At 38.9% G+C, this 13,382-nt stretch overlaps 1 protein-coding gene across 2 annotated transcripts; it reads right to left on the reverse strand.

Moving 5' to 3' along the window:
- Window positions 1-808: 808 nt before the first annotated feature.
- hccsb (holocytochrome c synthase b) lies at window positions 809-13,303 on the reverse strand. 2 transcript variants are annotated; one of them, XM_083559062.1, is made up of 7 exons: window positions 13,156-13,303; window positions 5,818-5,929; window positions 5,591-5,739; window positions 5,341-5,489; window positions 4,126-4,245; window positions 1,797-1,883; window positions 809-1,681 (listed from the first exon to the last, which is right to left on the reverse strand). In XM_083559062.1, the coding sequence occupies exons 2-7, from the start codon at window positions 5,918-5,920 to the stop codon at window positions 1,483-1,485; spliced, it is 807 nt and encodes a 268-aa protein (XP_083415188.1). In that variant the 5' UTR covers window positions 5,921-5,929; window positions 13,156-13,303; the 3' UTR covers window positions 809-1,482. The 2 variants fall into 2 exon arrangements, with proteins under 2 accessions (XP_083415188.1, XP_083415189.1); XM_083559063.1 differs by having other exon boundaries at window positions 5,818-5,936; window positions 13,156-13,265.
- Window positions 13,304-13,382: the final 79 nt, after the last annotated feature.

Below are 13,382 nucleotides of genomic sequence, written 5' to 3' on the forward strand. Positions count from 1 at the left end.
TTTATGATTGCTGATCTGTATCCCTATTTATTACCTACACTGTCTATACTGTCTCACATTGTCTGTATTGTCTTGTATTGTCTTGTATAGTCTGTTTGTGTCTTGTCTTGTCTGTTTTGTCATGTATAGGTTTATTTATGTCTGCACTTTTGAGAGTCAATAACAGCTGGAACCAAATTCCTTGTGTGTGTCAACACACGTGGCCAATAAACCTGATTCTGATTCTGATTCTATATATTCAGATGAGTAACTTTAATAATTATGCTGTCAGAATAAGGGACACTGCCTACTGAAACATAGTTACACTACTGTGCAATATGTATATGACAAATAAACAGCCGTGACCTGTGTGAACTTTTCACCCAATCTCTACAAGCCATTACTGTCACGACAAGATAGGTTCCCCTATTATTAATTTTGACCTATTTAGGCTTTTCTCTTCATGCCTTTGTACACTGCCGAGGTTACTTCAAGATAGATTTACATGTATAAATTAAATATTTTAATACAAGAAAACATGGCAAACAATAAGTTGTCTTGTGCAAGCTACATGTGTTAATTTAAAAATGACAGTTTTAGAAGGGAAAAAAATTATGACAACCACTGTCAACATGAGAAAAAGGATGTGGGAATGTGGCCATCTAGTGGTTGCATTTACAAATCAAACATCAACTTTATGCAATAGACTCCTGTTCAGCATGAGAAGCAACTCAGACATGCTAAATAGTGTAAACCAATAAAGTGAAGAGCGAAAAAGTCCCCAAAGACTGACCCATCAGTCAGTCTGCAAGCATTCCAAATGCAATAATTTGTAGTCAAGTAATTTTTTTATTTGGTTTGGAAAATCCAGGAATAAAACAAACCACACTCATAGGGGCAGATTTAGTGCATGCACTAGCCTTTAAAAGAAAAAAAAATAAATCACTAACGCATAAATAAAAGTAGCCTTTATAACATTACTTTACAATCAACTTAACAGTATTTGGTAAAGAAGGATGCATTTGAGGGCAGATAAACAAACCAGTGGTAAATAAAACCCACACAAACAGGCAAGAATTGTAGCAGCTAAACAACAAAACATCTTGCGTAATTTTACATTGAGTGAGATTTTTTAATAAACCCCAAAACAATGCTTGTTTTCTACAAATTCAACATTTTAATATCAATCTGTTTAGTAACATCATTTCCTCAACTTCAAACCAAATTATTAGAGAATAAATTCAAATAAAAAAAAAGTTGTGCATATTTAATTGTACCTTTAAGAGTGATTTATTTTGCTATTTAAATAAATACAAAAAATAATCATAAGCTATACTGCAACTATTTAGAACTGAAATGTCAAAAACACACCGGCATGTAGGAGTCTATGTAATGTTACATTGATATCAGTGTATAGAATACAGATTTGTCAATTTTAACATTAAAATTTTATTTACATCCTGATATGCGAATCCAATAGAGTCCATGTGAGTTTTTCAGGAGTTACGATGTCCACCTCCACCAGGCCACCTTTACTCTGTCCCACACTGCGCCAAAAGAGTCAAACGCAGGACGCACATCCAAGAAAGAGAACTGGTACGTGTTTTGGTCAATGTCTCCTTCATAATAGTCAATCACATACCGGACCTCCTTTCCACAACGATCCACAATCCAGTCGTGTCGGTCAAACGGTAGTTCATATCTGCACACAAAATAAGTTGAACTGAAACGCAGCTCAAAAAAAAGGAACACAGTGTTCAGGAAAATCTGACTTATGTTAGTTATTTTATTACATCGATTAGGATACAGATTCCTACCCCATCCAATGACGAATCCTGGCTCTGGGTGAAAACTCCTTTGCTTTGCCACCAAACCGTTTCAAAGATGGGCCACATGGACACTCACTAGAATATATAAACAACAAATATCTTTTAAAGTGAACAAATACATCTATACTACGAAAGAACATGTATAGAATTATGTAGCAAACAAAAACTTGGTAAACAACCAGAGTATGATTTAGATTTGATGATAAACTGGCAAACTCATGGCATTTCCTCATCAGATTCACAAATTAGTCACCTGGAATGGTTTTTATTTCACATGCGTGTCTTGTCAAGAGTTAATTTGGGAACAGTTCTTGCTTCTTAATGCTCTTTAGACCATCAGTTGTCTTGATCAGTGGAGGTTGTGAAGAGTCGATTGTGATACTATAACTACTTTACAAATCCATATAATAGCAAGAAACTCTTAGTTAAGTAAAGAGAAGAGACATTCAATCATTAATTAAATTCATGATCAAATTGGGGCAAAGATACTATTACTTCAGAAGAGCCACAAGCAGAATAGACTTGCTTGAGCCAAGAAACGTAAGGAATGAACATTAGCTCAGTGAAAACCTGGCATTTGGTCTGATAAATCTAAATTTAAGATTGTCTTAATGTCTTTTTGTTGTGCGTACAGTGTGTGAACAGACAGTTCTTGAATGTGTTGTTCCCGCTGTGAAGCATGGTGGAGGAGGTTTGATGCTAATCACTGTTGGTGATTTAGTCAAAGATTGAGGGCTCATTTAACCAGCATAGTTACCCACAGCATTTTGCAGTGACATGCCATCCCATCTGTTTTGCACAAAGTGGACAACACACCTCTGTGTTATATACAGCTTTTAAAAGAGAGTGACTGAGTGCTGCATCAGATAAAAAACAAAAACAAACAGCTGAGATGGTTTGGGATGAGTTAGACTGTAGTGTAAAGGAAAAGCAGTTAAGTACTCGACACCTCTGAAAAGTCTTCAAGAACTCTAACAATATAGGTGACTACATCATAAGGAAGTGTCTTTGTTAGACATAAAAAGGGTTTTAAAAAAAAAAAAAAAAAAAAAAAAAAAAAAATCATGTCCAATCAACTGAATTTACCACAGGTGGACTCCAATCAAGTTTTAGAAACATCTCAAGGATGATCAGTGGAAACAGGAGGCACCTGAGCTCAGTTTTAGTGTCATGGCAAAAGCTGTGAATACTTATGTACATTTGATTTGTTTATTATTATTATTTTTTTTAATACTGTGCAAATATTTTAAACAAACTTCTTTGACGTTGTCATTATGGGGAAGATTTTTGAGGAAAATAATGAATTGAATCTATTTTGGACAGGTTGTAACATGGCGGAAAAAAGTTAAGCGCTGTGAAAACTTTCTGTGTGTGTGTATGTGTGTGCGTGTGTGCGTGCGTGCGTGCGTGCGCATATAAATAAACAAAATCAACAAACAAAAATAATATTTTAGGGAAGGAACCGCATATAAAATTCATAGATTGGTACATATCTCTTTTTAAACATAAAATTGATTGTCTTTTTTTATTAATGATGTTGATTATCATTAACATTTGTGAACAACAATTTACCATTTTTAAAACGATTTTAAATAAAATGCCTGGTTGAATTAAATAAAAAAATGTAATATCTAAAAATAAAATAGAATAAACCAAATTAATGCAATACACTTTTTTATTTATATATATATATATATTGTAGCGCAGTATATATATCACAAGATAGGGACACTGCGCTACTCGATTCGTACTGGAAACACAATTTGTTCTAAGCATGTGAGAAAACTGATATTTTGTTCTGTGCACAATCGATCTAGCAATGTAAAACAAGAATTGCATTTGGCACACGTGTGAACTTGTAGCCCTGTACTGACACAAATGTACAGTTACACCCCTTATTTTTATTTTATTATTTATGAATCTTCATACATACATACCTTATATTAGGGGTTTAACTGTACACATTCATACCAGATTTTTTCGGTACAGGGCTTACAATTCAATGCATTCAGTGCCGAACATAATTAAAATCCGAGTTCCCTCATTGACGTATAAAGTCGCGTCTGCAAGATAAGTACACCCCTACTATATATATATATATATATGTGTGTATGTGTGTGTGTGTGTGTGTGTTATTTATTTATTTATTAGCAGAGGAACAGGACTGAACTATTAACAACTGTGGTGAGTATCTCAGAATACAGAAACATGAAGCTACAACTCTACAGTTGAGCAGGTGTTCCTAATGAATTGAAGAGTGAGTGTACTACTACTATTATTATATTATAACAAATAACAATAAAAACATGTTACTCACCGAGCATGCAGGGCCTCCCATTTCAGGATCTCCTCCCAGGCCTGTTCATTGTTTCGGTTGTGGATTTTGATGATATTTGTCATGTCACCTTGGGAAAGACTGTCATTCTTCCAATGCCACCTACACAAGCAAGTAATTATTAATAAGTTAATCATTTATTAAGTTTCCGTGTCTGCAAGCTGACATTAATTCATCACTTGGTAGATGCAAGAAATGTTTTAAGCCTCAGTCAACTTATTTTTCTTCTAATTGGCTTATTTCATGATCTTCTTATGAGCTGCATTTACCATTAGTGACAAAAACAGAGCAATATATTAAATAATGTTATTAAAGAGATTGTACTTTCTACTTTTAGGTTCTATATTGTATTTCTTCATGGTGTTTATGTCATGTTTAATGAGCCACCTGCTGCTGTAACCCCAACCACGAACACTAAGCTGATCTACCTGATCACTGCTTCTCTATGTCTTACATGACGAAATTACACAGTCAGGATTTTATATACACTATGAAGAGTTGTTCTTCAAAAATCCATAAAACTGCTACTTTTAAACATATACAAGTTAATAAGAAACGCTTATAAAATTAAAATCAAGGTATTCAAAAGTATAAATCAGACAAAATCTGTCATAAATCTGAAGATGACTAGGCCATACTGCTTGAGAACATTCACGCTCTTTAGGATTGTTTGTTTTATGCACAAATGCTAATTTGTGACTGTAAATTAATGAAAAGCAAAATAAATAAATAAATAAATAAAAACACCTATTAGCTTCAATTTGACTATGCGTTTGTATGTTCTGCGCTTGCGTGGGAGAACATAACTCTCATACCAGCGGGTGGCAGTAGTCTGTAAAAAAAAATAAAACTAAAGCCGACCGACACTCGAGTCAGCTTGAGAATAACATTTGGGGAGAGAATAACATTTAGAACTGTTTTGTTAGTGAGCCTTCAACAGTACACTGATTGTAGAGGCTTGTGTTGTTCAATAAATGTTTAAGCTATTGTCTGTATTATGTGTTATTAATTAAGAATTAGATCTTAGGTCATGAAGAAAGAAAAAAAGAAAAAAAATGGGCCAAACATATCTGCATCATATATCGTCCATCGGCGGCCCTGATATCTAAATAAGACATCAACCCTCAGGAAAAACCCATATCGGTTGACCTCTAATTAAAAGCATATTAATCAGCATGCAAGTAAAATGTTACAAACCCCTTTCTCAACATGGCATTCCAGAACATTTGCTCTGAGGGATACACCCAGTTTTTATCTGTTCCGTGTCTAGGAATTTTGGACTCCTCTCTGTTAACTGGCAGGGGAAAAGGCTGGTCAGAAGCTGGCTGTTGGTTTGGTGGTGGCATCTAAGAATAACAGAGACACACAAGATGCCCACTTTACACTTACATCACTTCAGACCTACAAGCAGCATTAGAATTCTATCTGGGAGTAAACGTTTAGGTACCATGTTTGTTGGATCAATGTCAGACGTTCCTTCCGCAGCCTTCATGGGGCACTCCACAAAGTCGTAGGCTCTCTCCTGATGCACTGGTCCTGCAGCAGCTGTGCTCTGAGATGCAGCCTGATGCATGGGGCACTCAGGTGGAGGAGAACCTTGAATTTTAGACATGTTACATGTGAAATAAATGTTTTACATTTATCAGTGAATGCCGAGCTTTACAACAGACTTACTTTCCTGATGAGCTTGGTGCATTGGACATCCCTGCGGGGGAAGGCTACTGCCGAATTGAGCCTCGGCTTTAACAGCAGCAGGACTGGACGTTGAGCCACCCATCCTGAAGACCTGGACTCTTTAGTGAAAAGAAATAAGAATAAATGGATACATACATACATTCATAAAAAGTCTTTCCTGAAAAAATTCTAGAAGAAATTCTAATGGCTTCCACTAGAAACGGCATTATATACCACCACCTTTATTAAACTCACTAAGCAGTTTGTATATCTTTAATAATTATCAAAAGATTAAAACATTGTAGAATAAATATTGGAATCTGGATGCCCAACTGCATAAAATGCAAAAAATTACTCGACACACATGGGGTAATACAATACAAACCCTTTATACCCATAAAACCATTACAACTCTCTGCATATTTTGCAGTCACGTATACACCCTTCACACTGGGAAATACCAACATGGACCAAATCTAACTTTGCAGAACATGCACATGCCTTTGTCTGATGTTAACATTGCACACTGAACACTTTATGCATGCACACACGCTGCTGTTTCTTGCATTTGCACTATAACTGCATCATAACTGTGTACATTTGTTTGTTTACTAAATATCTGTAATTTCTGTCAAAGGATTCACAGAGTAAAAATTTTATAGCATGGTGTAACAATGTTTCCTGTACATATAATTATAAACACTAATAATCAGTCTTGAAATTAGGGTTTCTACTGACTTTTCAATAAGGTGAATTATGCAAAAACCAGACAATATGACAGGTTATCTGTATGGACATGGATGTATAAATCAATTAATTACAGAAACTTAAAAAAAAAAAAAAAAAAAAAAAAAGTTACTTAAAGACATGCATAAGATCAAATTTAAAGCAAAACAAGACCAAAGTGAGCTAAAGAATCATAGTTTAAACCTAGACCCTTTGGACCACCTGAACGAACCGAACCTTGACCACCTGAGCCATTTATCCTTTTTCTTGTTCTTCTTCTTTCAGATTCTCCCATTAGGGGTCGCCACAGCGGATCATCCGTCTGTAACCCACCCTGCATCTGCCTCTTTCAACCACCTGCATGTCTTCCCTCACCACATCCAGAAACCTCCTTCCTGTTCTTCCTCTTTTCCTCCTTCCTGGTGGCTTCATCCTTAGCATTCTCCTACCGATATACCCCATGTCCCTCCTCTGCACATGTCCAAACCATCTCAATTGCACCTCCCTTCCTGTGTTTGACTTGTTTGCCGCGAGTTCTGTGTTTGTATTTGTTTGTTTGTGTTTTTCTCTTTTAATAATCCTAAATTGTTTTTGTCTTCCTGACTTGTGCCTGTAGTCAGTTAAACTCGACTACCACTATATTATTTTGTCTCTCACTTTATCATATTTGTGTACATTAACTCTGTTCGTGATTATGAGCACTATGCCAGCTGTGTGTCTGACTTTGAGCACAGGTGAGGACTCGTTCGATTTGCAAACGGTGGCGTTGGAGATGGAGGCTTTGGAGAAACAGATTCGCGAGCTGCATGTAAAGCATGCCCGGCTGCGAGAGCGGAAAGCGGCGCTGGAAACATCCCGGGCGGACGCGCACTCGTCCCAGGTAAATTCCCGGGTTGAACCTAACGCTCCCAGCACATCAACTCCGCGTGTTTCTCTGGCCAGATCCAGCGCACCTAAAACTCCGGCAAAGGTGCAACACGGACCATGCGGCAGCGGCGGAAGAGACAAGCCAAGCCCCGGTCGAGGACGTCTCCGCCGCCACCACTACGGGCCTTCGAGATCTCGACTGAGAACCGCTTCGCCCCTCTCCGCGAGACGGAACGCGACACTGTGATTCTCGGAGATTCCATCGTCCGGCATGTCCGCGCTACCGGAGACAAAGGTAAGGTGCACACTCGCTGTTTTCCTGGTGCTCGTGTTCTGGATGTCGCTGCGCAGGTACCCGCAATCCTGAAGGAGAACTTCGGAGCGGTTGTTCTTCATGCCGGAACGAACGACACCAGGCTGAGGCAAACGGAGATCTTAAAGAGGGACTTCAGGATCCTGGTGGAGACGGTACGCAGCACATCACCCACAACGAGGATCATAGTGTCAGGACCTCTTCCCACTTACCAGCGAGGGGCTGAGAAGTTTAGTAGACTTTTAGCTCTAAATGAATGGTTACAGTCATGGTGTCGAGAACATAAACTTCTCTTTGTTAATAACTGGAACTGTTTCTGGGAGCGTCCTAGGTTCTTCCGCCCTGATGGCCTGCACCCCAGCAGAGTTGGAGCAGCAGTGCTATCAGATAACATCTCTAGGATACTTCACACCATCTGACTGGTAAGACATCAGGAAATCTTTAACTATAAGAACACGCATACTACAGACCAAATAGTTACAAGTTCACACACAGCCCAGTTTATAGAAACCGTATCTATTCCTCGTGTAGTAAAACCAAGAATTAAATACACAAGATCCAGAAATAATCTTATTGCAGTTAAAACTGAAAAATGCCAGATAAGCAAACACCAAAAAGTTCTAAAGTTCGGTCTTTTAAACATTAGATCACTTGCACCCAAAGCACTGATTGTAAATGAGATGATCACAGATAATCATCTCGATGCACTCTGTCTCACTGAGACCTGGATTAAACCAGGTGATTATATGGGTCTAAACCAGTCGACACCGTCAGGATATGTTTATAAGCATGAGCCCCGTCAGACTGGTCGTGGGGGGGGTGTAGGAACCATTTATAGTGCATCTCTTAATGTTAGTCAGAGATTAGGATTCAGCTTAAAATCATTTGAAGTGCTCGTTCTTAAAATTATACTTTCAGACATACATAGAAAACTCGCTCTGGTCACCGTGTACAGACCCCCTGGGCCCTACGCTGATTTTCTTCAAGAGTTTGCTTGTTTTCTATCCGATCTCTTGATCAATTTTGATAAAGTGTTGCTTGTAGGAGATTTTAATATTCATGTAGATGATGTAAACAATGCTCTAGGATTATCATTTGTTGACTTATTAAACTCTTTTGGGGTTAAACAAAACGTCACCAGACCAACCCACCGTTTTAACCACACACTAGACTTAATAATATCCCACGGAGCAGACGTCACTGATATAGATATTTTACCCCAGAGTGATGACATCACAGACCATTATCTCCTACTGTACACACTACCGGTAGAGCAGATTAGCCGTGTTTCACCACGTTATCGACTTGGTAGGACTATTATTCCAACCACTAAGGACAGATTCATAAATAACCTGCCTGATTTATCTAAATTTCACCCTAAACCGATAACTGATAATAATCTTGATGAAATGGCTAACAACATAAACCTTATCCTCACTAGCACATTAGACACTGTTGCCCCCATCCGGTTAAAAAAGGTTAGAGAACAAGCCCCTGCACCTTGGTATAATAGTCATACGCATGCCCTCAAGAGAACAGCACGTAATCTGGAGAGAAAATGGAGAAAAACTAAATTGGAGGTATTAAGAATTGCGTATAAAGACAGTATGCTCAGCTACAGACAGACGCTAAAAGCTGCTAGAGCTAAACACCTGAGCAAACTCATAGAAAATAACAAACAATCCCAGGTTCCTTTTCAGTACTGTAGCTAAACTAACTACAAATCAGGGATCTGAAAATTGTGTTCCAGCACAGTTTAGTAGTGAGGACTTTATGAATTTCTTCACTGAAAAATAGATAACATTAGAAAAACAATTGTGGCAGTTCAACCTCTGACAGCATCTCCTGAGGCAGTGTTACCTTCATTTCCACAACTCCACTGTTTTACATGTATAGGACAGGAAGAGCTGTATAATGTTATTGCCAAAGCTAAATCGACAACATGTCAGTTAGATCCCATTCCTACTAAATTACCGAAGGAAGTGTTATATACAACTGGTGAACCTCTTCTGAATATTATTAACTCTTCACTATCGTTAGGACATGTCCCTAAATCCCTCAAGCTAGCAGTTATTAAGCCCCTCATTAAAAAACCTAATCTGGATCCAAACACGCTATCGAATTACAGACCAATTTCAAATCTCCCATTTATGTCTAAGATTTTAGAAAAGATTGTCGCTGCCCAGTTATGTTCCTACCTGCAAGAGAACAATATCTTTGAAGAATTTCAGTCAGGTTTTAGGCCCCATCATAGCACGGAAACTGCTCTAGTTAAAATCACTAATGACCTGTTTTTAGCTTCAGACCAAGGCTTCATCTCGTTGTTGGTTCTACTAGATCTTAGTGCTGCATTTGACACTATAGACCATGATCTCCTCCTATATCGCTTACAAAATTACATCGGCATTCAGGACATCTACCATTTCGTAGATTTAAATGGAGAGCTATCCAGGCTAATGCAAGTAAATTATGGCGTGCCGCAAGGTTCAGTTCTAGGACCCCTGCTCTTCACAATATACATGCTTCCGTTAGGAAATATTATTATAAGGCATGGAATTAGCTTCCATTGTTATGCTGATGATACTCAGCTATATATCTCATCTAAACCAGGCGATACAGCTCAATTAACTCGGATAACTGAGTGTGTTAAGGAAATAAGAGATTGGATGACCCACAACTTTCTACTTTTAAATTATGATAAGACTGAGATTTTGCTCATCGGCCCAAAAACTAGTATACAGAAGTTCCAGCATCTCAACTTGCATTTAGACGGATGTTCTGTAACCACTAGTTCAATGGTAAAAGACCTGGGAGTTATTTTAGACAGCAACTTGTCTTTCAAATATCATATCAACCAAGTTACAAAAACAGCCTTCTTTCACCTTAGAAATATTTCTAAGTTAAGAAACATGTTGTCTATATCCGATGCAGAGAAGCTCGTCCATGCGTTTATGACCTCCAGAATAGACTACTGTAATGCATTACTAGGTGGATGTCCTGCATCATTAATAAACAAGCTTTAGTTAGTCCAGAATGCAGCAGCCAGAGTTCTCACAAGGTCAAGAAAATATGATCACATAACCCCAATCCTATCGTCCCTACACTGGCTTCCTGTTAAGTTTCGAATAGACTACAAACTATTACTTCTCACTTATAAAGCACTAAATGGTTTGGCTCCTATGTATCTATCCAGTCTATTAACACGCTACAATCCGCCACGCTCCCTGAGATCTCAAAACTCTGGGCTTCTAGTAGTTCCTAGAATAGCAAAGTCCACTAAAGGTGGTAGAGCATTTTCACATTTAGCTCCTAAACTCTGGAATAGTCTTCCTGACAGTGTTCGGGGTTCAGATACACTCTCCCAGTTTAAGTGCAGATTAAAAACATATCTTTTTAGCAAAGCCTACACATAACACACATCACGTATCATAACTTTGTGCTCCAGAACATCTGATCACATGCACATTATCAACTTGTGCTGTTAATATCATGAACAGCAGCTACGCTAATTCCTCTCCACTGCTTCTCTTTCTCTCCCCATCCCGAGACACCCTGAGGTTTGGCCAGCTCCAGTCACCTCCCACGTCGTGATGATTACGGACCCTTGAAGAAGTAGATGCCGAACTCGCAAACATCCCGAACCATCTAGAGACGTACCAGTGCTATTTGGATCGCTACATGTGTGGAGTTTGACATTGGACCTCTTGGAGTGTTTAAAGGCTCTGGCATGGAGAAGCTGATGCTGGATCTGTGATGATCACAAATGCTGAGCTTATAAAACTAGGAGCTACTAACCATATAGACTGTATAAGACTGCAGAAAGAACATCACTTATAATCTTATACTCCAGTAATCATGTTAGTTCTTACTCTCCAGTGTTCTGTATTGTTGAAAGATTTATGATCAAACTCTTGATGTCACCCAAATGAGGATGGGTTCCCCTTTTGAGTCCGGTTCCTCTCAAGGTTTCTTCCTCATATCATCTAAGGGAGTTTTTCCTTGCCACAGTCGCCAGCGGCTTGCTCATCAGGGACAAATTCACACCATTCACCTTAACTGTTGATTTGTGTAAAGCTGCTTTAAAACAATGTCTGTTGTGAAAAGCGCTATACAAATAAACTTGACTTGACCTCACCTTGTCTCCAAAATGTCCTACATGCGCTGTCCCTCTAAAAAACTCATTTCTAATCCTGTCCATCCTCATCACTCCCAACAAAAACCTCAACTTCTTCAGCTCTGCTACCTCCAGCTCCACCTCCTGTCTTTTACTCAATGCCACTGTCTCTAATCCATACAACATCTCAGATCTCACCACAGTCCTATAAACTTTCCCTTTCACTCTTGCAGATACTCTTCTATCACAAATCACTCCGGTCACTCTTCTCCACCCTGCCTGCACTCTTTTCTTCACTTCTCTAACACAATCTCCATTACTTTGCACTGTTGACCCCAGGTACCTGAACTCCTCCACCTTCATCACCTCTTTTCCATGCAACCGCACCACTCCACTGCCCTCCCTCTTATTCACACACATGTACTCTGTCCTACTCCTACTGACTTTCATTCCCCTTCTCTCCAGCGTATACCTCCACCTCTCCACGCTCTTCTCAAAATGCTCCCTACTCTCACCACAAATCACAATATCATCCACAAACATCATAGTCCACAGTGACTGCTGTCTGACCTCGTCCATCACCACTGCAAACAGGAAAGGGCTTAGAGCCGATCCTTGATGCAGACCAACCGCCACCTTGAACCAGTCTGTTGATCCTACTGCACACTTTACTGCTGTCACACTGTCCTCATACATGTCCTGCACCACCCTCACATACTTCTCTGACACACCTGACTTCCTCATACAATACCACAACTCCTCTCTCGGCACCCTGTCGTACGCTTTCTCTAAATCCACAAACACACAATGCAACTTCTTCTGACCTTCTCTATACTTCTCCATCCTCAAAGCAAATAATGCATCTGTGGTGCTTTTCCTCGACATCAAACCATACTGTTGCTCACAGATGGTCACCTCTTCTGGCTTCCACTACTTATTCCTATAACTTCATGGTGTGACTGATCAACTTAATTCCCCTGTAGTTACTGCAAGTCTGCACATCTCCCGTATGCTTAAAGATCAGTACCAGCACACACCTTCTCCATTCCTCAGTCATCCTCTCACCTTCCAGAATTGTACTTATACAAACTGTTTAATTTAGATGTTATTATCAATGAAGTCGATTACAAACTATCAAACAATAATATCTAAAATGCTATAAAGAAAACAAACAGAGCATTAAGCGAGTGATTCATTATTTATAAACTGTCTATCAGTTAGCTAATTACAGATTATTTTAACTACAATGTATACATCTATATCTGTCCCATATACCACAGTAAAGAATTTACGATCCAGTCAGGTATAAAGCTCTTACCTCTGATAATCACACGATGCAAATCAATTCCCAATGTCAACGTGCTGCAGGACAGCCGGCGCCTACCCACAATCCTTTCCTGCTTCTTCTTTTAATCCACGTTAAACGCTTCACCTCTCATTACTGCCACCTACCGTGGACATGGCGTCATGGTCCATTTTACAACAACATGAACCCTGCTCTGTCTGACTGGCCAGTCTAGGGGACATTCTATAAGACAACTTTTT

The sequence above is a fragment of the Silurus aristotelis genome, assembly GCF_946808225.1.
Source record: "Silurus aristotelis genome assembly, chromosome: 1".
Classification (NCBI taxonomy): Eukaryota; Metazoa; Chordata; class Actinopteri; order Siluriformes; family Siluridae; genus Silurus; species Silurus aristotelis.